Source organism: Rhea pennata, chromosome 8, assembly GCF_028389875.1.
Source record: "Rhea pennata isolate bPtePen1 chromosome 8, bPtePen1.pri, whole genome shotgun sequence".
Taxonomy (NCBI): domain Eukaryota; kingdom Metazoa; phylum Chordata; class Aves; order Rheiformes; family Rheidae; genus Rhea; species Rhea pennata.
Window position 1 is genome coordinate 36,505,980 of NC_084670.1, and position 26,398 is coordinate 36,532,377.

At 48.8% G+C, this 26,398-nt stretch overlaps 1 protein-coding gene across 1 annotated transcript; it reads left to right on the forward strand.

Annotated features, from left to right (window-relative positions):
- The first annotated feature begins 1,639 nt into the window (after positions 1-1,639).
- Positions 1,640-19,242, forward strand: LOC134143732 (ATPase family AAA domain-containing protein 2-like). Its single transcript, XM_062582024.1, has 19 exons — positions 1,640-2,689; positions 5,852-5,962; positions 6,080-6,190; positions 8,876-8,974; positions 9,202-9,317; positions 10,011-10,185; positions 10,871-10,966; positions 11,038-11,060; positions 11,281-11,440; positions 12,244-12,334; positions 12,778-13,092; positions 13,813-13,939; positions 14,305-14,488; positions 15,269-15,454; positions 16,138-16,273; positions 16,433-16,576; positions 17,566-17,675; positions 18,274-18,402; positions 19,201-19,242. Exons 1-19 carry the CDS (start codon positions 1,640-1,642, stop codon positions 19,240-19,242), a joined length of 3,405 nt encoding a protein of 1,134 aa, XP_062438008.1.
- The last annotated feature ends 7,156 nt before the right edge of the window (positions 19,243-26,398 follow it).

The following is a 26,398-nucleotide window of genomic DNA, read 5'->3' on the forward strand; positions in this document are numbered from 1 at the left end:
GCCTTAGTAACTTTGCATTGGATGAGCCAGAGGACACTTGAAGGTTTTCAGGAGAAGGCAGTTGCTTGTAGAAAGCTGCTGAAAAGCGTGCGTTGACTGGGAGGTGAGAGTATGAGGCAATTCTTTCATGGGCAAAGTGAAAACTCTGGGATTCTAAGGGCAAGACATTCCTGCATCTCTGATGAAAGAGGAGAGTGCTAGAGGGTGAGGGAGTGTGGTAGGCGACACGGGGCGCTGCGGAAGATCACGGGATGTGACGTCCTGACGAGGCAGGGCTAAGACAGGAAAAGACAGTGCGAGCGCGTATATAAAGAATTGTAACGACGCAATAAACGCCATTTGCTGCATCCTCCCTAGGGAGTCAGTGTGGTGTGGCCCAGGGGCGGGCGGGGTTGCGGGCTCCTGACCTCACCCTAACTCTGGGTATTGTTGCGACGGCAACAAAGTGGTGACCCCGACCTGATAGAGTGAGGGTGGTCGCCGGGGCGACGGGGGTGGCGCCAGACAGAGGATGGAAGCGGTGATTAAGGTAATTCAAATGTGTGCGAAGGAATGGGGAACTTCTGTGAAGTCGAGCACAATTTCGGCGTGTGTTGAACGCCTAATCCAGGAGGGTGCTGTACAGCGTCCTGCTGACATTCTTATCTCATCAAATTGGCCTCGGTGCTCCGAGGTGTTAGCAGAGCGGACTATGTCCGGCCACTCGGGAAAAGACCTTAAGGCTTGGGGTGTTGTGCTTACCCTGCTTCGCTGAGCGTGGGAGGAGCAGGAGACTTGGCAGGCAGCACGGGGCTTGCTGTATGACTCGCAGCCGCAGGGCACCCAAACGGGGGACCCCTCGAACTCACCGGGGGTATCCAAATCGGTGACGCGAGCGGCTGACAGCGCCGATGAGGACCATTTGTCCCCATTGGAGCCGCAAGTTCTGCCAGTGCAGCCTGTGTCAGCTGCAGCGCCGCAAACGTGTAACCCTACACCTCCTAGTTATCCTTGGGAGGAGTTGCGAGCCGCCCATTACACTCCGGGCGAGGGAGGATTGCCTCCTGTCCAGGAAGAGCCTGAGAGTGAGGCAGACGCCTCGCTTCCATCGGCGCCCATCGACAGGCGTCCGGTAGTGTCTGCTGACGAATGGCTACCGGGGTGCTTGATTAGACAAACATGGAGAGACACGGGGACAGCGGGAGGAGAGGGAGATAGGACAGAAGCTGACACAGACACCTCGCTTCCATCAGCCCCCATCGACAGGCGTCCGGTGGTGCCTGCCGACGAATGGCTACCGGGGTGCTTGATTAAACGAACGTGGAAAGACACGGAGACAGCGGGAGGAGAGGGAGATAGGACAAGAACTGACACAGACGCCTCGCGTCCATCGGCGCCCATCGACAGGCGTCCGGTAGTGTCTGCTGACGAATGGCTACCGGGGTGCTTGATTAAACGAACGTGGAAAGACACGGAGACAGCGGGAGGAGAGGGAGATAGGACAGAAGCTGACACAGACACCTCGCTTCCATCGGCGCCCATCGACAGGCGTCCGGTGGTGCCTGCTGACGAATGGCTACCGGGGTGCTTGATTAAACCTAATTGGGGAGCCGAGGGAGCACCGGGGGGAGAGAGGAGCAGGACAGAAGCTGATGCAGACATGCAGAAGTTAACGGAGCAGTTGCAGCGTATGCGCGGTCCATCAGCGGCTGCGCACTCGCCAGAGCGACAGGATGTGGGCACAACGAGGGCGGGGGGTGAAGGAAAATGGAAAGAACAACAGGACGTGGGGAGAGGTGGTAGTCAAGACAACCCAGGCAGTCAAGGCCACTCAGAACTTAGCTCAGACATGCGCAAGGTGCTCGAGGTGCTGCAACGATTGGAGGAAGAAGTTGGGAGGCAGAAACGTATAGTGCAGCAAGGGGGTGGGAAGCGAAGCAGTGACACAATCCAGCTGCCCAATTGGGACCTTGTTGCTAAAGATGTGTTGCTATCTGGTTTGGCCGTCCGCCCGGGAGCAGCAGTACAGATGTTCCCTGTGACTATAACCGCAGCGGGGATGGAGTGGCGGCCTTGGGATGCTAAAGTGATTACACAATTGATTAAAACAAAGGCAGAACACGGCCTGAATCACCCGCTCACGCAGGCAATGCTTGATAACCTGTTGGGTGCAGGCCCGGCCACCCCGGCGGAATGTCACCAATTAGCGCAGATGATTTTAACACCGACTGAGAATGTCCTGTGGAAAGAGCAGTGGGCGAGTAGGCTACATCAAACGTTGATACAGGCGACGCAAGATCCGCAGAGCCCCCTCAGGCACTCCACTTTGGGGCGCCTGAAAGGGTCTGATGCAGGGCTAACCACCCAACAGCAAGCGGCCGGTCTACGGACTGCAGAATTGAACGCCACAGCATGGGCAGCCCGTGAAGCGTTCAATGATCTGCAGCGTTATGTGAAACCCCCCGAACCATGGACACAGGTGAAGCAAGGATTAACGGAAAATTTTGCCGATTTTTGCAACCGTTTGCAGGCCTCCCTAGAATCGGCAGCAACCTTGCTGGGGGAGGCCAAGAACGCAATTATGCTGGAGTGTATTCGTCAGCAGGGCAATGAGCAGACTAAGAGCGCACTGCTCACGGCGCCAAAAGGAGCGTCGATAGGGGCAACCATAAAGCATGTCTTGGAGCATGCCCAGAATGTGCCGTCCGGAGTAACTTTTCCTCGCAAATGCATAGTGCATTTGTGCCCCACTCTAGTGTGCTAGCGGCCATGATAACGAAGATGCGGACGGCCGCTCTGCGTATGTTCGGTACTGAACCCTCCACTCTCTGGCTCCCATATAAAACCCAGTGCTGGGAGGAGCAATTATGCAACCAGGAAAAAATAGTGCTAGCTTTAGAGGGATACCCTGGGAAGATACGATGTGGGCCAACGCTCCAAGGTTGGACTCACTTGCGCACTATTCACCCATCCGCGTCAGTCCGAGTACTGACGCGACCTCAACCAGGCCTGACAGTCCTTACAGACGCCTCGTCACAAACGGGCCGAGCGGTAGTAGCATGGCAAGACAAGGGTGAATGGCAGTCTGTTTCTGCCCAAGATACCGCTCAATCAGTACAATTTTTGGAGGCAAAAGCCGTGTGCCTGGCTCTCGACTTACCGTATGAGGGCCATGTAAACATTGTCACAGATTCTATGTTTGTCTTTAAGCTCCTGGCCTCCATGGCCACGCCCGGCTGGGCGGGCACGGATATTGCCTGTATGCTTGAGAACCATCTACAGGATCGCGGAAGTACTGTGTCCATATTACATGTAAAGAGCCATTCCAATGTCCCTGGATACTACCAAAGGGGTAATGCAGTGGCAGACCAAGCCGCGACGCGGGTGTACACCCTTCAGGACGCGCGCGCACTCCATGACCACTTTCACATAGGTGCACGTGGACTAGCCAAATTGTGCAACATTTCCATCTCAGACGCAAGAGCAGTGGTAGCCACCTGCCCATACTGTCAACATAGCCCTTTGTGGGGGGCGGGAGTTAACCCTCGAGGTCTACAGCCTAACCAGATCTGGCAAACTGACTTTACCTGGTATGCGCCCTTCCAACCGCAAGCGTGGCTTGCCGTCACCATTGATACGGCCAGCACGTACCTTGTAGCTACCTGTCACCGTAAAGCAACTGCCAAAGCCGCACAATCTCATTGGGAAACAACAATCGCTGTCTTGGGACTTCCTGAGGTCATCAAAACAGACAATGGAGCCGCATTTGTTGCTCATAGTTCCCGGGAGTGGGCCAACAAATGGGGCATCCAATTAAAACAGGGAATTCCATATAACAGCCAAGGTCAGGCCATAGTCGAACGTACCCATCAAGTTCTGAAGCAACGCTTACGGGCGCTTGGGGAGGGGGACGGATTGGGCATAGGTGGGAAGCGTGTCTCCTTACCCCTCCAGGCCAACCTTTTAGCTCGCACACTATTTGGCCTGAATCATTTTGTGCGCGGGGAAAATCGAAATGCTCCGGTCGACAAACATTGGGCCAAAGCAGCGGTGGAAGACGGCCCTCCAGTCAGGGTTCGAGATCCTGAGTCAGGGGTCTGGGAGGATGGTTGGACCTTTATAACAGGAGGAAGAGGATACGCGGCGATCCGCAAGGGAGAGGCAATACGCTGGGTACCAGCGCGGTGGATACGTCCTGATGTCCATCAATAATACTCACCTTAGTTCTCAAGTGTCTTTTGCAGGTTCCGTAAGGAGGAAATACGTTCTTGTGACCGGCTGATATCATGAGAGCAGCGTCGCGGGAAAGAGAATGATGCCGAGTTCACAAGGATTGGGAGTTGCTATGCACGCTTAGCTTTGCTTTAGGGCTTTCACACTGGCTTGAGAATTACAAGGCTGCAGCCCGCTTACAGCACTGGCATCCCTGGCTTTGCCGCATGTGTACGCAGCTTGCGGCGTACAATTAATGAGTTACGGCGTCCTCACTCTGGGTATCAACGTCTCCTGATGATTCAAGAAACAACGACTGTATTGTAGCATGGAGAGGGGGACTTGTGGTAGGCGACACGGGGCGCTGCGGAAGATCACGGGATGTGACGTCCTGACGAGGCAGGGCTAAGACAGGAAAAGACAGTGCGAGCGCGTATATAAAGAATTGTAACGACGCAATAAACGCCATTTGCTGCATCCTCCCTAGGGAGTCAGTGTGGTGTGGCCCAGGGGCGGGCGGGGTTGCGGGCTCCTGACCTCACCCTAACTCTGGGTATTGTTGCGACGGCAACAAGGGAGGGGGGCTGGTAGAGACCCCAGACTCCTTTCCCTGTTTTCCTTGTGCTCTGCCTGTGTGCCCCATGCAATTTTTATCTCCGTCATTCAGAAAGCAGAACTACTGTTTTGGTTCAGACAAGGAAAAGGCAATGCTAGCCAAGGAATAGAGTGAAATTACTCGGAGTGGGTAAGCTGGCCATTGAAGAGGCCACGTCCATTCCTTACCTGGCATCCAGCTATTAATGTGAGAGGGTATTAGTACGAGCTTGCTAGGTAGGGATGCTCCATGTTTGGCATTCCGACCATCTTTCACAGAAGAATTTCCAGTTCCTAAACAGAAGCTCCTGGCATAAACTTTCTCTGTAGGCATCAGACTCCTTTTTTCTCGTTGGGGAACTTCCCTGTTATTGCCCGTGGCAGAGCTATGGCAGAGGCAAGATCTGAAACCACAGAAGCAGATGAAGTCTTGCTGCTGTCAGGACATTCCAAAAATGTCCCGGAAGCACTACCTCGCAATACTGAGAGGGAACTTTCTGAAATAGCTCTTCTCATGGTAGCTGCCTCATTGCTAAGCAAGGTGACAGCAGAATGTGGCCCCTTGTTACACTCATGGAGGCTGGTGGCAAGTCACCCAGCAATTCCACCAAGGCCAGACCTTTGCCCATGACCTATACGCACGCTCCTCTCTGCTGATTCCGAGTTTCTGGAATGTGTCATGCACAAATGGCTCTGGAGCTTTGGCAGCGTTTCACATCTTGCGTGTCATACCCATGCTGGTAACAATAAAACCCATCGCTATCTGTGTGGTACCTTTTGGGAGTAATACAACTTGCAGCAGTGTTTGAAGAGTTCAGTGTTGGCGACGTTGTAAAGGTTCTGCTCTAACCAGCTCATCAGAAGAAGGTGAAGAGCAAGAAGATGAAGAAGGCAAAGATACGTGCAGGGGCTATAGGCTTAGAGAAAGGAAGGATCTTGTATGCTCTCAGTAGGTTATATGTGCAGTTTCTCTGCAGGGTTGATTTCCTGTGTATAGGGGGGACAGAAGTTCTTGAAGGAAACTGTATAGGCACCAGGAATGATATCTTAGATATTGTAATTACAGGGTCACCAGAAGAAGATGAAAACCGAAAGGCGGCAGATGGCAAAGACCCTCCGAAGCAGTATAGCCTTCGACCAAGGCAATCTGCCATATGCTATCGAGAGCCACTGGAATGTAGGTTATGGGCACAGTTTCTCTGCAGGGCTGATTTCTTGTGCATAGAGGGGAGAGACGTTCTTGAAGGATACCATATAGGCACCAGGAATGATATCTTAGGTACTGTAATTACAGGGTCAACAGAAGAAGATGAAAATCAAGAAGAGGCAGATGGCAAAGACCCTCCGAAGCAGCGTAGCCTTCGACCAAGGCAAACTGGCATATGCTATCGAGAGCCACTGGAATGTAGGTTATGGGCACAGTTTCTCTGCAGGGCTGATTTCTTGTGCATAGAGGGGACAGAAGTTCTTGAAGGATACCGTATAGGCACCAGGAATGATATCTTAGGTACTGTAATTGCAGGGTCATCAGAAGAAAATGAAAACCAAAAGGAGGCAGTTTGCAAAGACCCTCCGAAGCAGCGTAGCCTTCGACCAAGGCAAACCGTCATATGCTCTCGAGAACGATTGGAATGTAGGTTATAGGCACAGTGTCTCTGCAGGGCTGATTTTCTGCATTTAAGGGGGATATCAGTTCTTGAATGACAGTGTAGATGTGTGCACACAAATAAGAAATGTTATCTAGGTTCTGGAAGTACAGGGTTGTCCAAAGGGGGTGAACACCCAGAAGGCGAAAGTGGCGAGGATACTCGGAAGCAGCATAACCTTCACCCAAGCAAAACCGTGGTGCAGGATCAAGCTGCACTGCAAAGTGCGATATTCACAGAGCCTCTCTGAAGGGCCAGTTTCTTGTGTATAGGTGGGGCATAATTTTGTGAACAAAAATCTATACACCTGCGCACCACGGTTATTTCAATTCCTTGCCTTCATTCTGCAAGTAAAAACCCCCACGGTTTTTCTTAGATGCCTAGTTAGAACTCAGTTTCTTCCTCTACTTGTTGTTTACAGCTTGCAGTACCTTCTTGGGGTTTCACTGCTCTGCTCTTATCAAGGTTTCACAGAATAAGCTTTGCTCTTTCTGTAGCTGAACTTCCCAAGTTTAAAAGAAAGATGTCCACGCAGAAGTAAAACAAATGACCTGTGTGTCCTCAAAAGCATAGTAGCAGAGCCCGCTTGCTTTTTGTGCTCTGTTCTGACTTTCAGTTCTCCTTCAGAAGCAGGTGTGCATTTAGTTCACTTGCCCTGTGCCTTGGTAAAAAACACTGAGAACTTTCCTCTGGTCTGGAGTTCAAGATGGTGAATCCCATCCCACTTCCTGCCTTGTTGACGAACCAGCTGTACCTGAAAAGCATGTGATGTGCAATATTCTTGTAAATGTTTTGCTTTCAGCGGAGTTGGGAGAAGCTAAGACATTTTGTTCAGGGCCGTCTTCTTCTCCCACACAAGGAGCTACATCTACATGTGCTCGGTCACAAAGCCCTGTCGGCAAAAGACCAAACAGGTTGGTGGGCGTACAGCTAGTGACAGCTCTTGTTTATCGGCAGTGGTGTCACTCCCAGCACCGAGTAATGGAACAACCGTAACCCTTGTAACCGTGCCAGTCCGACCTCAGTGTAGAGGCGGCAAGATTTTTTTCTTTGGGAGAGGTGATCCTCAGCCTTAGAGAGACTTCCACTAGCCAGCAGTTTTCAGGAAGGCATGCTTTGGGGGCCAGTGATGAGACGATTCTGGAGGGAGTGGCTGAGATTCTGCAGCTGAAATCATAGAATCACAGAATCAGTAATGTTGGAAGGGCCCTCCAGAGATCATCTAGTCCAACCTCCCCGCTCAGCAGGTCACCTAGAGCATGTAACCCTTGTGTTCTGCACTTGAAGCCAGAATCCCCTTCCAGAAACCGTCACTAGACGATTTCATTGTGAAGTACAGAAATGATTTTCTTGACGCATGTAGGCAACTTACTTAGAGGGAGAGTCTGTGGATAAATGTTCATGTATTTTTAGTTGCTTCTGGCACACGATTCAAAGTAGCTTCATTTCATTCAACATACAAGTGGAGGTGAGTTCTTGTTCCTATGGGAAATTCCACACAGCTGTGTTCTGCTTAGTGTAAATGAAGATGTTGGGAGCAATTGTGATTGTAAAGACAGCGCTGGCTATGACGCTCCGTATTCCCATGGTCCGTAGGGCATTAAATCGTCTGTATTTGTATCCAGTTTTGAATGCTGCCCGTTGTGTAGTCTGCGCTGATTTTAAAGAAGACTGAGAACTTATGTCTAGACAGTCTTTTCCGTCGGCAGGCTGCTTGACGCAGGCGGTCCAGCCTGCTGAAAGCTCTGCATTTGCTTTCCAAGCTCTGTGTGACGCTGCGTGGTCTGCCTATGGCAGGGGGCAGAAGTCTACGGGAAGCAAAGGCAGGTGTGCTGGCCAGTCATGCTGTTCATTCCTTGTGCGGCTGCTTTGGGCAGCAGCTTTGAACATTAAGTGCAGAGGAAAGCAGGGGGCATAAGGGGGGCACTCCTAGACTATGGTGACTTTGCACTGCTCTGGCAAGCCATATGAAAATAAATCAGACTTGTTAGAAGCACTGTGGTGGGGGTTTTTCAGTCACTCAACTCCTGACACGTCTTTCCTCTTGGAACTGAGATCACTAGTTCTGCCTGGAAGCGTTCCGAAACAAGGAAGCTTCCCAACCAAGTGTTCATGGCCCTATTGCTGACAAAGGCTCCTTGGATTCTGTGAGCAGCTAGAGCACGGAGAATGACGGCTATTGCTGGGTCTGAGCACTTAGGGATGTAAAAATGATCACTCAGCTAGTCTAATGCCACATAGGCCCACCCGTCTTTCTTTACTCTTGGCTACTGAAGACAAATCAATTCCCATGACTATTTTACTTTCTGGGAAGTTTATGCAAGTTTGTAAGTGCTCCTGCCCTCCCTTGCCAACATGAAAGAAACCGGAATCCCTCCAGCTGCATGTTCATTCAGAAGGCGCCTTTCCCTTTCTCCTTCATTCACACCAGGTGTCTTCCCCAGAACTCTGGGGGAAAGGGATTTGAGAGAAATGGCAAGGATCCAAAGAAAACTGGAACAGATGTGGCTGATCCAGTCACTCCAGTGCAAATAGATGGCTCAGTAAGTATTTGTCACTTATGGCTTTGGTGGGGACTTTTCCAGGGCTGATGAAATCTTTGCGTGCTGGGCTGTCTATGGCTGCCTCGGGTCACAGTTTTCTCTGAAGGAACTTCAAAGCTGTCCTCAGCATCTCCTTTCTGCTGGCAGATGACAATTTCTGATGAAGCCTTTCCTCGGGGGCAGCTTTCTCTAACCTACGAACTATGTTCTGTTGAATTTCTCTTCAGGTGCGGTTTGATGGCGTGGGGGGTCTCTCTGACCACATTTCAGCTTTGAAAGAGATGGTCATTTTCCCGTTACTTTATCCGGAGTTCTTTGAGAGATTCAAACTGCGACCCCCAAGGTAACGGAAAGCGCATTAGAAGTGCACAAGCTAACGCCGCCGTGTTCAGGAGAATAGGAACCCGAGGTGTCCGTACAGCTGGGTGCTTCAAAAGTTGTGGTCACCCCTGCTGAGATTTTGCAGGGGTGTTAAGAAGTGATGTCTTCAAAATGGAACAAATCCGGACTGTATTAGGCAGACTCCTATGCCTTGCCATAGTTAAAGGCTTGGTGGCTGCTCTCTTACAATGAGAATCAGTCCTGTAAGCCTTAGGACTTCCAACTGAAACGTTGCTGCGCCTGTGATGCTTAGACTAAAATAAAAATAGTCTGCTTCTTACATAGTTATATTGGTTCTGTGCTGTGAGATGCAATCACTCACAGAGAGCTTACTGTTGGGGTGCATTCTTTTTAACATGAATGTGTTCTTCTCTTTGGGAGGAGGGGTAGTGTTCATTGATTTAATGGCTAAGAGAAGGCTGTTAGTGTCAAGTCTTGCCTCTTGTGAGAGCTTGCACCTGTTTTGACTTTTCTGCCACTTGAGCTCTGCCTGCTGCTACTCCTGGAAGTACTGGAAGTGTTTTAGTTAGGAGGAAAGGCTTGTTTGCTTTAGGGGTGGGGCTTGTAGTAGGCACTTTTTGGTGTTTTGGTCAGAGCCATGCAACTCTCTCCTTTTTCATTATTTATTTATTTATATTTTCATTTTTCGTTACAGAGGCTGTCTATTCTATGGCCCACCAGGGACTGGAAAGACCCTGGTAGCTCGGGCACTTGCTAACGAATGCAGCCAAGGCGACAGGAGAATTTCCTTCTTCATGAGGAAAGGCGCTGACTGCCTGAGTGAATGGGTGGGAGAATCTGAGCGCCAGCTCCGTTTATTATTTGAGCAGGTAAGGTGGAAATGTGCACTCTGTTGTGTCAGAGCGGTGCTGGAGTAGTTCTGTGCTGGATGTCTTCCTGGAGAACTCGGTCTTCTGCGTATTTGGTTGGTTTCTCCCACTGAAGTGGGAATGTTAGTGTTTCCTTTCTCAGTGTCATCCTGCTTTGGATCAGCGGCTTGGAATCTTGCAGGTGTGCTGGCAAAGACGTATCAATAAGCAGGAGAATTCACTAGATCAAAGATTCCCTCCTCCTCCTGCTCCCCTGCCATACTACACAGACACACACACAAAACAAAAAAACCCACCCTCACCCCACCCCCCAAAAAACAAAAACAAACAAACAAACAAAAAAAACCCCAGCACATGGTCATTGAATCATTGCACTGGCAGCTTGCCTCCAGAGCCTGTAATTGAGTTACTGAAGGCCTGACTCTGCTCTCTGGTTGCCCAGCAGCTGTGCAAATTCCTGGAGCCATCTGTTCCCAGGAGCAGTCACAGCTGCTTGGCGCAGGCTGCTGGCTTCTGTTACTTGTGCCACTTACCCCTTTGTCTCAGAGAGCAGAGGTCCCTGATGGTGCTCTGAAAGTCCAGGGCTGGTGACTTTGCAGCCACAGTGTTTTTTCATGCCTGTCCCCTTTGAGTAGTGCTGTGTTCTACCTAGGCCACAGTTGCAGTGTCTGCACTTTCCTTCCAGGCCTACAAGATGCGGCCTTCAATTATTTTCTTTGATGAGATAGATGGTCTTGCCCCTGTGCGGTCCAGTCTTTTCTTCTGCGTTTACACACAATCTGTTTGATTTCTGCAAAAAGAAGACCAGCCTGGTGCCTTTACATGACACACTAATTCATGCTGAAATCTTAGAGCACCATGATGCTCAGCCTCAGGTGATTTTACACACCGGAGCTGAAAAGCACGTGCTAAGCTGGGTGTCAGCACAAGGTCTCTGGTTACCCTGTGTGCTGTTTGTTTGTCTTGACGTGAGTCCTTCCACTAACCAACATCTCATCCAGAAGAGCTTATCCTTTGGAGTGGCCACTGGAGAAAGTCATGCCGAATGGAGCAGCACTTCCCAAACCAGTGAATCAACCCTTCTTCTTTTGTTAGTTCTCTTGTCACAACGCTTCTGGCGCTTATGGATGGCTTAGAGAGCAGAGGAGAGATTGTGGTCATTGGAGCCACCAACGGACTCGACTCCCTAGACCCTGCTTTGCGGAGGCCGGGTCGTTTTGACAGAGAGTTCCTTTTCGCCTTGCCCAATAAAGAGGTAAGACCCCTTTTAGTCACCCTCCTGCTAATGTGGCCAAGTCTTTCTTTGCAAGACAACCGTGCACCCACGCAGTACCACAGAGCAGGGAAGAAGGGAAGAAATGGTGCCCACGTGTTTGTCTGCTCTCATGAGCAGCAGAGAGGGTAGCATGAAACAGAGTTATCGTATGATTCGCTCCTGTAGAAGTCATCTCAAAATCCCTCCTGTGATTAGTCCTTGTAGCAGGGAACACTTGAGTGCATCTCTGGCAAAGATCGGAGGTGAAACACAGGCAAAGCCTGACATTTTCTGGGCTAGCGCTTTGAGCCACAGTTTTCGTTCCTCTTGGTAGGACTTGTAGCAACTTGAAAGAGAGCGCTGGCACTACTTTGCAGAACAACCTGTGAGAACGGCAGACTTGATTAACTGATGAGTCCGTCACCATGAAGTTTTGCTGAATTGGAGAGGGTCTTCTCTGAGGCTTTGAGAATCTTCTCTGAGGAATCTCTTTCCACCTAAGCTTTAGACTACCTTTTTTTCCCCCAAGAGCATTCAGTCTCATACCTGTGGAGACTCGCCTCTTTATAGATGCCGGAAATGCCTTTCGTTTGCTTCCTGCTCCTCACAAAGAGCTGAACGTGGCAAACTGAGAATCACTGAACTTGGGAGAGCAGGCAGTGCGTTAAGAGAACTCTAAAGTTCCTGCCTTTCTAGCAGTGTAAAACTGGCAGTTATATGAACGGGAGAGTGTTTGTGGGGTTGTTTGTTTGTTTTTCCCTGAGAGACGAACGTAAAGCAAAATGCCATCGTTTTGTATGTAGGCTCGAAAAGAGATTCTCAAGATTCACACGAGAGCCTGGAGCCCTAAGCCGCTGGATGCATTTCTTGAGGAGCTGGCTGAAAAATGTGTTGGTAAGATCAAAAATGCATTGAGCACCTGCACGTGACTGCATGCTGAAAGAGTCCAAGCTTGTACCAGGCAGTAAGCAAGCCCCTGTGCCTTGCCACAGAATTTGCCCCTGAGCCGGCTGGCAGGACTTGGTTGCTACCACGGTGGCAGGTTCCTGTCCACTTGCCTTGTTTTGTCTCTCAGAACACCAAAGGGTTTGGGGGGCATCTTCCTCAGCAGCAAAAAATTTGCTCTCTCAGGGGCTTCCTAAGCACAGGATATCCAGCTGCAAACCCCATAAAGGAACTGCTCTGCAGAGCGGTAACTCTTTTCAAATCACCCGCTGAACAGTTCCTGTTTGGGCCGCAGACAGAGACTTGACAAGCTGCCCTTTGGCAGCCATGTCCCTGACTTCTTTGTGCTGCCTGAGACTGACATGACACTGCATTCTTGTCTTGCTCATTAGGATACTGTGGAGCCGACATTCAGTCTCTCTGTGCTGAAGCTGCCCTCTGTGCTTTGCGCCGACACTACCCACGGATATACACGAGTCGACAGAAGCTGCAGATAGACATCGCTGCCATTGAAGTAGCAGCAAGAGATTTTGCGGAGGCTCTGCGGAAGATTGCACCAGCTTCGCAGAGGGCTGTGGCTTCGCCCGCGCAACCGCTGTCAGCCGTTTGTAAGCCACTGCTTCAGAGGACTCTGGAGAGACTCCTAAAAGCGTTACAGAGAGTGTTTCCCCAGGCAGCGCTTGCACTAAAGAAGGACCAGCAGCCAGGTAGAACAGTAACATCACTGCCTTCAAATTCTGCCACAGCAAACACTTCCAGCTGGTGCAGGCAGCAGAAACCAATCTTTCAGTCATGGTGGGACTGGTCTCAAACGGTAGAAACTTCTCGTTTGCCTATGCATGCCTTTACCTCAGGAATATCTGGAACAGAGTGCTGCCTAGCTTGTACTGCGGCTTCTGAAGCGCTCCATGCTTTGATCAATGGAGGTCGCTGACTGGTTCTATGCTGATTGCTTGAGGCTGTCCTACCGCTACTATGAACTAGTGGAACTAAGGAGAGCTGCTAGATTCTTTCCTCTGGGTAAAAGAGAGGCAGAAAAGCACTGAGGAAAGGCAGGTGGAGAGGCGAGGGGGTTGGCAGAAACATGCCGCCTGAGTTGTCCACCTTCCGCTACCTCCTCCTCGAGTGACCTTTGAGAGGCTGCATTTAGAAGACACCCTGGTCTCTATATGCCAGCTCTGCAGTCCTCGGACAAATGGGCGTTTGCTGCCGCCCCGTTCCCTTAGTTGCCACTCGCTTACTGTGGGCTCCGGCTCCAGAAAGAAGTGACCTTGTTGGGTGCTTTAGGTGTCTAGCGTTCAGTGTGTGCCCGCCCAATGAAGGAAGACAAGACCCTGGCTTTCAGCACTCATTTCAAAGCTGTAGGAGTGCAAGGGAGGCAGGTGTGGGCTCTTCTGGACAGTTAACAAACCTCTCTTGTCTTTCAGACGGTGCAAATCCTATCTTAGGAAACGGCTGCATGTATAGTCATGAGGCATCACCTTCAGGTTTTGCAGAGGAGCTGTTTCATCAAACGGCCAGTCCTCAAAAGGAAACGTTCCTTCACTTGAACAGGTAAATGTCTGTGTGCTTTGGATTGCAGTTCTTTGGCTTGCTGCGTCCTTGCCGGCGGTCTCGGCTGTGGAACTGGGAGGGGGGTAGACCCAAATGCTTCTGACAGGCGTGTTTCGTAAGAATAAAGCAAGAATCACTAACAGCCCATGGGGGAAGGGGTGCCTCAATGAGAATAACTGAATTAAAAAAATGTCTTGCAGTTCCATGTCCTTCCTGATCACAGAGCAGTTTCTCACCTCCTGTAGTGTGGAGAGTATTTGAGGAGGAAAAAGCAAAAAGCAAGGAAAAAGGAGAAGGGACTGAACAGCTGTGTCTTTACTGATTACTTTGTTTTCAGAGTGCTTGCTTTCTTCTTGTTGTTCTAGAGATGCTTACTGCCAGCCCACGTGTTACAGGCCAAGGTTCTTAATAGTTGGAGAGCCCGGATGCGGGCAAAGTTCTCACCTGGCTCCTGCAGTAATACACGCGCTGGAGGAGTTTGCAGCTTACACGCTGGACCTGCCGGCTCTCTTTGTTAGTAGCACGTCGCCTGAAGAAAGATGTGCACAGGTATCTCTTCTCTCTTGCATTAACAGGAGTACTCTTCTAGCTGGGTACAGTTACAAAATGCAGCTAATACTGAGCCGGTAGCACTGCAGTCTATGTCGTAAAGGCAAGGACTCCCAGAACGCTTTATACTTGTGCACCTGTGTCTTTTGTTTACCTGGAGAAACTGAGCTAGAGTTAGTTGTGTTTAGCTCAAGGTGAGAGTAGAATGCAACATACAGGCTGAGTGCCGTTCTATTCCTTTTGCCTCTTGGGCAGGGAGCCGACTCTGTTGTTTGGCATCGCTGTATTTTCACAGGTTAACCCTTAGTAGAAGCACTTGAGAGCCGTGCAAGGGAGAATAGACGTGTTCCGTGGCTGGGGGCTCATCAGTCACAGAAAGGCAACATCTCCTTCTGGGTTATGTGACACTGGCATCCGTGGCCACCGAGCCGCAGTGCCTAACTAGTGCCCGGATATACTGCTGGTGCGTTCCATCCTGGAACAGCAACTGCCTGAGTGCTGGTCACCTGATCAGGTGCCCAAAGGTATTCAAGCCCAGAAAGGATGCTTGCCGCTCTGTTCATGGGGTAGATGCACTGCCACGTGGACTGGGCTGTAAGGAGTCACCTTACGTCTAAGCAGCTTGGAAATCAGGTCTCTTTCTAGTCTTGTGGCTTTCTTCCGACCTTTTCCCATCAGGCACTGGTATTTTGTAGCATGTGTTGACTGATAACGGTGTTGCTTCTTAGCAGCTTATTCTGTGTGGTTCAGAATTCTTATGCAAACTCCCATTTGCATTAGTTGATCCGAGAAGCCCAGAGGACAGCGCCAAGCATCCTTTATGTGCCTCGTATCCACGTATGGTGGGAGGCTGCTGGCGTCACACTGAGAGCTACGTTTACAACGTTATTGGAGAACATTCCAGCATATGCTCCAGTTTTGTTGCTTGCAACGTCAGATGTACGTCACGCAGAGCTCGCCCAAGAGGTATTTCGATTGCTGCTTTTCCTGCTTTTTTCTGTCTCGGTGGAACTTGCCTCTCCAGTAAGCACCTGGCTACTGCGCTGCCCAGAGCAGAGGGATCCTGATGTTACCAGGGCAGCCTGCCTGAATCTTTGGAAATTTGCTTAGGCAGTAATCACGACTGAACATGTTTGTCTACCAGACTTTTGAAGTCAAGAGCTTCCCTTTGACCCAGCCTTCTCCACCCCTATGGCCTTCTCAGACAGATGCCTGAATTCCCTCCTGGACAATAATCCCCGTGACTTCCACACAGTTATTGACCTGCTTAGTCAAGCGTACGCAGTGCTTGCATTGTAAAGGGTAAAAAACATGCTTTCTAAAATGATTTCTTGTGACAGCTTGCCGTTTCCAAAGGCGGCTGTTACACTGTTAACAGCGGCAATTAATTTAGACTTTCCATGCCTCAACAGAAATGATCATTCTTATTTCATGCAGGCCAAAGAGTCCTTCAAAGATGATGTTTTAGGATGCCACGGAAGCCTATGAAAAATCTAGGCCTACTTGAAGGCCAAGTAGCTGACTTGCTGTAGCTTCTCTTGTACTCAAATCATTAGCCAGCCTATTCCGAAAAGGCACTCATGTTCTTGGAGGTGAACCTGAATTTCTGTAGCCTTATATCTGCAATGTCTTTCCTCCTCCCGCCTAAGGTCCGAGATTTATTTTCTGAGGCTTATGGAGAAGTTTTCCATGTCCAGTTGCTGGACGAGGAAGAAGGCAGAAAGTTCTTTGAGGACTTGCTTTTAAATCAAGCTGCTCAACCTGCTGCCTCCAAAAGGAAAGCAGGTGAGGAGCGTTTACAAGGAGGGCTTTGCTTACTGTTATGGGAGCAGCCATTTGGCATTTGTCTGGGCAACAGATTGTCGAGCAATAACCTTTAGAAGGCTTGCATGCTTTAGTGTGCTTTGAGTACTGCTGTCTAAAACACCTTCTGGCTGACTGCAGCTTGTCAGGAACACGGCGTACAGCCTGCAGCATCTCCACCGGAGCCTCGACTGCCAGCAGAGGAGCAAATGAAACAGTTTGAGGAGCAAGCAGAGGAGACATTGCCAGCGAGGCCTCTACCTTCCCATACACCCTTCCCAAGTGGCAAGTGGCATTTTTTTTTTTTTGCCTTTCCTGCATAAGCTGCTAATGCCATTGCTACCCTCCCTGTTCTCACTGCAAACTCCCTCTTTCCCATGATGCTTTTGCTTCCTTTTCCTCTTCCTTTCCTTCCGACCTGCCTCCCCTGCGCCCAGACAGAGAGCAGTGTCTCGCCCTGTGATTTCCAGTTCAAAGGATTAGACCTGCCAACTCAAGTGGCAAAAAGAGGGGAGCAAGAGTAATAGCTATCTGAAGACAAGACCATTGTTTCTTCCCTGCCCTCTGCTTTTCCCATGAGAAGGACAGCAGGGATCAAGGGGCTGGGCTTTCTCCCCGCTAAGGCCCAGGGTATGACATTGTGTGACAGCTCCTTATCCTGCTGGCAGGACTGGGAATTCCGTCACTGGTTTCATCCATGAGTTTTGGGCAATGTTCAGTGAATGCCAACATTGGTGTCTTATCCTGGAAGGCATAAGCACAAGGTTGGTTGTAAAGCAAGTGAACTGAATCTGCAAGCATACGAGCAGTAAGTGCTTAAGGAGCATTTCCCCTTCTCCAGCAAGTATTCCCTTAAGACTGCCTCTTTAACTCTTCCCACCGTTGAAGAAGAGCTTGCGTGCAGTGGCTCTTCAGCTTCTCCTCTACATTAGTTCCTGCAGTAAGACAGTAAGCAACCTGTCCTGCTGAGATAAGCTTCCTTTGTGGTAAAGCGTTCTGCCTGAAGTCTGAGCTGTGCATAAAATCCTGCAGCTGACTATTCTGTGAATGACATTCTGTAATCTGTTCCTCTTCTTTTAAAATCAAAAGGCCAAATGACCCCCTTCCCTTGCTCCCCCTTCTTTCTCAAGGTGCCTATGTAGTGGGACAGCACAGGGCTACTTCAGTGCCCTTGGTCCCTCTCCTGGTACTCCACGTCAGGTGACGATGCTAGAATTGAAGGAAGGACTGCATCGGTAATGTTTTGGTTTGCGCTTTCTGATGTCCCTGTGCAGCTGTATCAAGCAGAAAACGCAGAAGCAACGCATCACCGTCAGTCAGCGTAGCAGAGAAGAGGAGGAGATTCCCATCCAGCGAGGAGAATGAGACTCACGTCTGTTTAAGGGTAGGTTGGAGCTGACCGCTCTGCCTTTGCTTCCTGATCTGCTTCAGACACTTGAGCTGTTCTGCCAGCACGGCTGTACACATGTAGGCAGCTCCTGGGTCAAGAGAAGGAGCTGGGGAGGCTCCTGTTTGCAGCTGTCCGCAGCATTTCCAGGAGACCTGTGGCCTCTCTCCCAAACAGTGCCTCGTACTGCAGCAGTACGATCTAATCAAATGCAGTCGTGACTTTGCTGCGGCAGCCTCTACCCCTTACTGTGCACTGGGCCACAGCAGTTGCTGCTGTTCTGGAAGAAGTTGCTTTGCCGTTAGGATCGTTCATGGGATAGACTGGGAAGTAACACAATGCTAGGCTTGTAACACAGCCTAAGGCTTGCTTTTTCCCTCGGAGGTAGGACCAATTCACCCATTTCTTTCCCCCCAAAATCCAGTGCAATCTGTAGTTTTGTTCTTGAAGTTTCACTCGTATTGTATTTTGCAGAAAAAGAAAGCAGGATGCGAGTTGTGTTAGACTGTCCTGGTTTAGTTACTGACGACACCCAGAGCCTGTTTGAAAGAGCTCATGCGCTCTTGCACTTGTCTTGTCTCCCTTCCTCCTTCAGCAACTGCTGAGTGCTGCTGCTGGGATAACAAAGAAGTTCAGCATCTTTCACCGGGAAAAACTACATGTTATGCTCAGCCAGTGTATTTACCGGCATCGACAAGACGACGACAAGACTCAGTTAATAGAGGTAGTATTTCTCACGGCACTTCCGATCGCTGTTACACCGCTCCTGCATGGGTACAGTGTGGGTATCGTGTCTTCATCTCAATCTTCGTCTCTTTACCGCATAGTAGTCCGTGTAATATCGGAGTGGTTCATCTCTGCCTGGGAGAACTCGGTGCATGCTGCAAAGCCGTTGTTGCGTTTGGCATGGCTGTTGGCAGTTTCAGCAGGGCTAAGACCGAGCCGGAAGACAAGGGATTGCATGCACACAGCCCTTTCAAAGCAGTTCACCCTGGAGTCTGTGAACAGCTTTTCTGTCGGGCCTCTCCTTGGGGAGGGGGCTGTGAAAGAAGGGCCCTGGTCTCCGTTTGTCACTACCCCTTCCTCCCCTTGCAGGCAGGCAAGCATGGTAAGGAGCTGGGAAGAGATTTTTCTTTAGTGCCGCCACCATAACTCTTCTAGACTAGCACGTGCGAGCATCTTGAATTGCGCACAAAGGGAGATTTCTGCCTCGGCTGGTGCTAGATAGGCCAGAAATTCCGGCTTCACATTCAAATGCCAGGAGGCAAAATTGGTTGTGCCTCTGCAGTTTGCCTTGAGAAGAGGAGGTCCCTTCTCCTAAGCCCTGCTCGTCTCCATCCCGTCTCGCACACCTGACAAAGAGGATGTCTCTCCTCAGCACACTTTTTGCAAGCACTGCTGATCCAGGCTCCCTCTCTTCCTCTGCTTGGGACACGTGGGGGTGCCTCTAAAGCCAGAGGGGCTAAAAAGACATTGTGATGGTTTCAGCACACCTAGTTGCCCTGTATTCTTTCCTTTTTAGGAAATGAAGAAGGAAATTGGAACGTTCCTTGGTGCCAACTAGTGTGAGCTTCTGAAGACTGACTCCAGCTCCGTGATGTTTTGTTTTAGTTGTATGCTGCCTGCTTCTCTGGGCCTGATTCAGTCACGAGAGCTTTGGCTCCATCTGAACATAAGGAAAGACTTGTTTATTGTGAGGGCATCAGCACACTGGAGCAGATTGCCCAGAGACGTTGCGTAGTCTCTACCCTTGAAGCTGTCTGGATGGGGTGCAGGGCAACGTGCCTGGTGTGACCCTGCTTGAGCAGGGGGGTTGGACTAGCTGATCTCCAGAGGTCCCTTCCAACCGCAACCATTCTGTGCTGCCGCGATTCTGTTTATATATATAACATGTATATATGTATGTGTGTGTGTATGTCCAACTTTCACCAGTGTATCTCCTATTACTTACTAAAGTCTATATTACTAAAGTCTAATTTATTAAAAGGGGTTGGTAACATTTATATTCGTAAAGGTGTGTCCTACCTTCAAAGTGATAAATGGGAACTCTAGAACATCACTGTGTATACGCAATACATTGTACAGTCAAAATAGTCCTCTTTTGACGGAAATGTAGACAAATAACTTGTTGCTGGGAGACTAGCTCTGTGTGAATACTGAGTAATGTAAAATCAGCTAGTCTAAGGAAAATAAAAATAATCTGGAACAAGCCCAATACGTGAAATGTGTGATCCTAGAAGGTATTCTAAAGGACTGTACCTATTCTCAGACAAACTTCATTGCTTTAAAACTGGAATTTTATGTGCTAGAATAAAAGAGCAGAAGAACCTTTGGAGAGCAGTAGTGGATTATGGTGGGGACTATGAGCCCCTGTTGTACCGGTGGAAAAGCAAGCACGTGCATTAGCACAGGACCTTAGCAACGTTTTGCCTGAAATGCACTGTGCAATACTAATCATCTAGACTCCGGTTTGCAAAACTCCAGCACATGTGCTGAGAGTGACTCCTAGCATAGTCTTGCTTTCACCAATCTATGATGCAGACAAACTTTGTCCTTTTAGTTTAGAAAGACAAGAGTTAAGATGGGATATGCCTGTTATCAATCAATATATCAGCGGCCGAAGAGAAGAGCTGAAATTTAAAATACGCAAAAGATCAGCAGATGCTTCAGTTTAAAATGTAACCTGCAGATGTAGTGATTGAAGTAGTGGGAAATAAGACTCAACACAGTTGCGGTTCTTACAAACATACACTGATTTTTCTAATGGTGTTGAGACACTGAAGTTCAGCTTCCACTGAAATGTTTTTGAAATTTATATTAATAATTTAAAATAGAGAGAACTCTAAATACGGAACCATAAAACACAGATAAATAGAAGACCATTACACTAGCCATATTTGGAAGGTTATGTAGAGAGCACAAAACTCTAATCACAACAAAATCTAACTGTTTCAATGCTGTTTTGAAGCATATATTTCATATAACCTCAATGCTATCAAAAAGGCTGCCGCAAGATGGCACCACAGTATTTTGGGTGATGACATTACCGTGTCATGATAATGATTTTTTTTCTTTGTGTAAGTATAAAATAAAATAGCTGTGGATATAAGAAATGACCTTATTTGAAGACAATGTGTACAAGAAAGAATCTTTAATGCATTTTACTTATGGATTTTCTGCATTTCTATACAATTAAATACTTCATTCTGGACGAAGCTCTAGCCTGGGATGTGTTTCGTTCTGTCGTTTCTCTTTCTGTGGTGTGGACTACTTACAAAGGATTGTTTTCTTGGATACGTTCATCAGAATAATTTTGATTTATATTTAAATCAAATAAGGTTGACTTCAAGTACCAATACATGAGGAACAAGAATTGTGTTTCAGTGAGGACAGTAAAATATGAGTTTGTTCCAATTTCAATCTATTTTAATAGGGGAGGAACCCAACTTTTGTTAAGAAACTAAACTTTTTATTTTAATCGTTACTGAATTGAGTTCGGCCAGGAACCCCAAAGCACCCTTACTTAGCCAGGCATCCCAGCCAGAGCTCCTGGGGTTTCAGTCAGCGCGCAACTGACGGATGAGACAGTAATCTGAAATTGAGACTTGTCAGTGGCTTTCCAGGGCTGCCAAGAAACTAGGTGGGCAAGCCAGCATGAAACGGGCAAACGTCCAGGGAAAACCTGCCTGACAAGTCAGGCTCTTGCATAGCCTGCCTGGGCTCTCCAGAATTTTTTTAACATCTGCCTCTGCAGTATTTTTCAGTTTTACAGGTCTACATTCTCCGAAGAAAAACTGTGAAGTCAGGGAGTCTTTGGAGTGTGCTTCATCTCTAGGAATATTAAATAATAGCAAATAACAAATAAACTCTCTGCGACATGGCTTCCTTGCTATTTAGAACAGCTTTGAGTCTAGGTCTGTAAGACACAAGATCTAGAAATAAGTTATAAAGCTCTTGTACTGTAAAAGGAATGATAAAGAGTACATAATGTTTACAAGCTTATTTTCCTTTTTAGCTGGTATTGTTTTTTTGTGATGGGGTAATTTCACGTTTATTTCCAAATACTGTAAGAAGTCTGTTGCTGAAAATGGGTTGTGCCACGGACCAGGCGTATATTTCACTGGGAATGGGAAAATCACACTCCGCAAGATCAATGTTTTAGATAATTCCATCAGATTATAAATGGCCAAGTCAAGAAACACACTGGGTATAGAAATATATATACATTTATATACATGTATACATCTAAACTGATTCTGTAGGATTAGTAATAAGACCAAGAACATAATTTAAGAATCTCGCCTCACTTGAGTCTAATAACAATTCTAAATTATATGCATCATAGGGTTCAGATGGGTGGTTTGGCTATGGATTCTCTCTGTTTTTTTTCTCACAGGAATGGCTATTCAGCGCCTCCTGCTGTGGACTAAACTCTCCAGTAAATTAGGTGCTTTATGTCTGTGGAATTTCTTATGCAGTATGAAGGAACCATTATGTGAAAATAAGCATTTTACTTCTACGGTGGACTACAGCATAGGCTGAAAAATAGGCTTTTCTTCCCCTGCCCACTGAAATTAACCTGACCTGGTATTTAAATTGTTCCATTTCCATAAGCTTATTGGTAACAGAAGAGGGTTTTTTTTTTTTTTTTTCCCTTCCTTTTCTTATATTTTGTTTAATAAAAAGTGTGGTTTGTTGAAGGCAAAATTGTTAAGAGAACTGGCGTGGAGAAATGAACACTTTGAATCTTTGGCTGACCGCAGCCAGCACGCAGCCCCATGAACGCTGAGGGGTTCGCAATGTCCGATAGGTGCTGGCTGACCGGTGTTCATACAGTTTTCATCCTAATGAGAAGATATCTCTATCATTAAGAAAAAATTGCTCCTTTCTCCTCCAATTCTGTTCTAGTATTTCTTTTTTACAATACATTCATGGCATAGTCCCTCTTTCACCAAGCACAGTAGGGAAGCTCTGCATAGGATCTGCAAAGCAGAATTAGGTTGATGGCTTTGGGGTTGTCTACAAGGAGGCACCTGTGCACAGGCTCAGCTAAAAAGGCACTTTATAGCTCCAAAGAGCGTTCGTTAGCATCAGGATTTGCTGTAGGAGTTTGGGGCCTTCTTATGGTCATTGCTGTAAGTGGGAAAAAGCTTCCTTCTCTCCTTGCACAAGGGAAGACTTCTTACCACTAACTCAGCCTAAACTAATGTCCATCACTGTCTCATTATCCCCACTGTCGCCTAGTTATGTTCCTGGGACATTTCATCTATTTTCTAAATTTGCACTGCACCTCCATTCCCTCTGCAGAGCCAGGAGGTGAGGCCCAGGTAAAGTTGGAGCTTTCAAGCCTCTCTGATGGACATCAAGTCAGAGAGGAGAGCATTTCTGAAGAGCTTCCTTCTCCTGGGCTGTAAACCTGGAGATGTTTCTCCATCTGTGGTCATTCAAAGCCATGCCTTGCAGGTTCTGCTCCAAAATCCCAGGACACAGTTCCAGAGGCCTCAGGGTCCACCCAGCTGAGGGGAATGAAAGCAAAGACTCTCTCTCACTGCCACCAGGCACCTGAAAAACCTATCAGAAGTCCTGCCTTGGATTCACTGAAAGTTTATCAAACTGGAAATACGGAGTGAAATGTTTATGACCCAGCAAACTGGAATTTTCCCAATTAAATTTTTGCTTGGAAATTTTCTAGTTGCTTCTAGGCAAGATTCACTTTAGCATTAGACAATATGGACAGTATGGGGGAGGATAATTAGACAAAAGTTAGGGATCATCAAATAGCCTGCTTGCTTTGGTTTGCTCTTAAGCTGGTAACAACCTATGCAGCCTGAAGGAAGAGCAAAGGCTGATGTCTGAAAATATGAGAGGAAGACACAGAAAGACAGACATAGCATTCATTAACCCTATCTATGTGCAAAAAATGCCAGTCTGAAATTGCTTTTAAACATGCCTACCTAATAGTCACTCATACTCAGAGTGAAAAATTTACTCCTAAGAGGTCCTCCACAAGAGTGTAGCTAGTGCCACATTTGGTTGCTCCTGAGCTCATTACTGTGGAGATAACATCTGTTACTGGTTTAATATATTTGTCTGTAATTGAAGTAAGCAGATGATCTCTCAAACTACAGCTATGTACAAAAAGCTGATGACCTTTTTTAGATTACAGCATTATTTATTATAGCATTATCGACATATGCATACTATATGCTAAATATCATTTCTCTGCATGTACTACTATTTCCTGGTTCCTGGATGCTTTTTAGGGGAAAAAAAATGGTAAGTTTAAATTTCAGTTTAGCTTCACATTTGGAGGTAAGCGTAGAGAAAAGGTCTGTATACAGGTGTAGTAAGCATTTAATAAACACATAGCCTCCCCATACCTTTGTTTCTTTCTGAGACAACGGACATAATTCCCTTAAAATGTTACATGTATTTTTTTAACCACTTAGAGCTCATCTGGAAGTGCCCGATGCCTTAAAAATACGCATGTTTATTTGTACTTTTTCTCTTTATATTTCCTACAGTAAGGGTAGAATACAGAAATGATCGGCATGGAAATAATCAGAGACTAAAGGCTACAGTGACCTTCTGCCTTCTTATGGGCACTGGATGCCTGAGAGCTTAGTGAAGAGCCAGGCCAGAAGGGAAAACATTGTTAAGTTTAACATTTTTCATTATAAGCCTATTTTGAAAAGACCATAAGCTTCCTAAGCTACTAATGAATTTTTAAACAGAGAATTGGAAGGCATTAAGGAAACTGCTAAGCATTTCACACAGAGCTTTTAAGAGAGTTGCAATATTACTGCAACTTGGAGTGACACCTAGAGGTGAGAAATCAGAAAAGCTAGTTATTTTTTCTTACGATCACAGAATAGGTAAGGTTGGAAGGGACCTCTGGAGATCATCTAGCCCAACCCCTCTGCTCAAGCTGGGTCACCTACAGCACGTTAAACAGGGTTGCATCCAGGCAGGCTTCGATTATCTCCAGAGAGGAAGACTCCACAACCTCTCTGGGCAACCTGGTCCAGTGCTCCATCACTCTCCCGGGAAAGAAATTCCTCCTCGTATTCAAGAGGAACTTCCTGTGGTTCAGTTTGTGCCCATCGCCTCTAGTCCTTTCGCATGGGACAACTGAAAAGAGTTTGGCCCCATCCCCTGGACACCCTCCCTTCAGCTACTGATAGACATTGATAAGATCCCCCTCAGTCTTCTCTGGGCCGAGTCCCTTCTCCAGGCTAAGTCAGCCGCGCTGAGCGCTGTGATGTGCCTTATGGCCCCTTTGGTGTGCCCCGAGGCCCTTCGTTTGCCCCACAGCCCTGCGTTTGCCCTCAGATGCCCTCAGGAGCCTTCAGGTCACATTTTGGGTTGCCCCCACGGCTGCTGTGTACTTCAGGGCCTTGTGTTTGCTCTGCAGCATGTGACAAAGTTCTCTGTTCAGCTTTCTCGTCTGCCGCAGAGCTTTCTGGGTGTGCCCCAGGGCCTCCTTTTGCCTTTTGGGGCTCCCAGAATCGTTCTGTTTGCTCTGCCATTGCTTTTTCTTGTTTGTTTGGTTTGCTTGTCGCACCCGCCGCTCTCCGTTTGTTCCGTTGCCCCCTGAACGCTCCCTTTGCCCCCGGTGCGCTCCAGGGCTCTCCCTTGAGCCTTCAGGATGCTGCTCTCAGGAGCACGGCAGCCTCTGGGGCCCCGGCAGCCGCCGCTGGCTCCGCGGGCGCTGAGGGCCGCCACTCCTGCCCGCTTGCCGACGGGCGGCGGCTGCTGGCCCGGGCCGTGACGGCGGGGGCGGGGGCGGCGTGGGCAGAGGCCAGGAGCGGAGCCTTCGGGGCGAGGTGGCGCCGGGGCCGGTCCGGGCCGAGGGAGCTGCGGCCGAGCGCCGCCCGCGGGCAGCGGCAGGGCGGCTGCAGCGCGGAGGAGGTGAGCGGGGCCGGGGGGTGCGCGCTGCGCGTCCCGCGCCCGCCCGCGCCCATGGCAACGTCCTGGGCAAGGCGGCGCCAGCGGGGCGCGCTGGGGCCGGGGCTGGCGGTGCGCCGGGTCGCGGAGGGCGGCGGGAAAGGGGGCCGCGGGGGGAGGAGGGGGGCGCCCCGGGCCAGAGGGGAGCGGTGTCTGGGAGGGGGAGCAGGGATCCCAGGGGAAGCCCGAGGCAGGACCGCGGGGAGGGGGCGGGTGTCGGAACTGAGCCGGAGCCGGTGGCGGCAGGGGCCCGGACGGTGTTGGGGGTCGGGACGGGACGGGACCGCCGGAGGGTCAAACTTGGTCTCAGCGGTGCTCTCGGTTGTGTGTCCATCCCTTAGCTACTGGAAGCTCAAGTGCATGGCACGCAGCCGTCAGGAAGGCAGTACAATGAAGAGGAAGGTGTGTTAGGGTGGATTTTTTTGTTTGTTTTTTTAGGCTGGGAAATCAGTAAATGCCTTAAAAAGTCAGGAAGTTTTACAGAGGGTTGGTTGGTTGGTTTCTTTCTTTTAGTTCTGTTTTTCCTTTCTAGGTGAATTATGCTGACTGAAGTGCTGTGGGATGGGGGGGGGGGCAGAAGAGGGAAGGAAAAGGGACTGTTTCCTCCATTTCTCATACCTTCTTGGAGGAGACTTGAACTTCTGAAGTGCTTCAAAGAAGATTTTCTTTGTCACGTAGTAGTAGAATTCTGTTGTTTTAAATGGAGCCACAGTTATTCATTCCATTGAAAGATTGACCCAGAAGCCCATATTCGTTCAGTCAGGTAGGCAAAT

What these genes read in the sequence shown, in the direction of transcription:
- LOC134143732 (XM_062582024.1), top strand. Translation starts at nt 1,640, where the DNA reads ATGCAGAAGTTAACGGAGCAGTTGCAGCGTATGCGCGGTCCATCAGCG. An exon ending in GCTGGCTGAAAAATGTGTTG is followed by an intron (nt 12,335 to 12,777) that starts GTAAGATCAAAA and finishes CTTGCTCATTAG; the next exon opens with GATACTGTGGAGCCGACATT. An exon ending in TGCCTCCAAAAGGAAAGCAG is followed by an intron (nt 16,274 to 16,432) that starts GTGAGGAGCGTT and finishes GGCTGACTGCAG; the next exon opens with CTTGTCAGGAACACGGCGTA.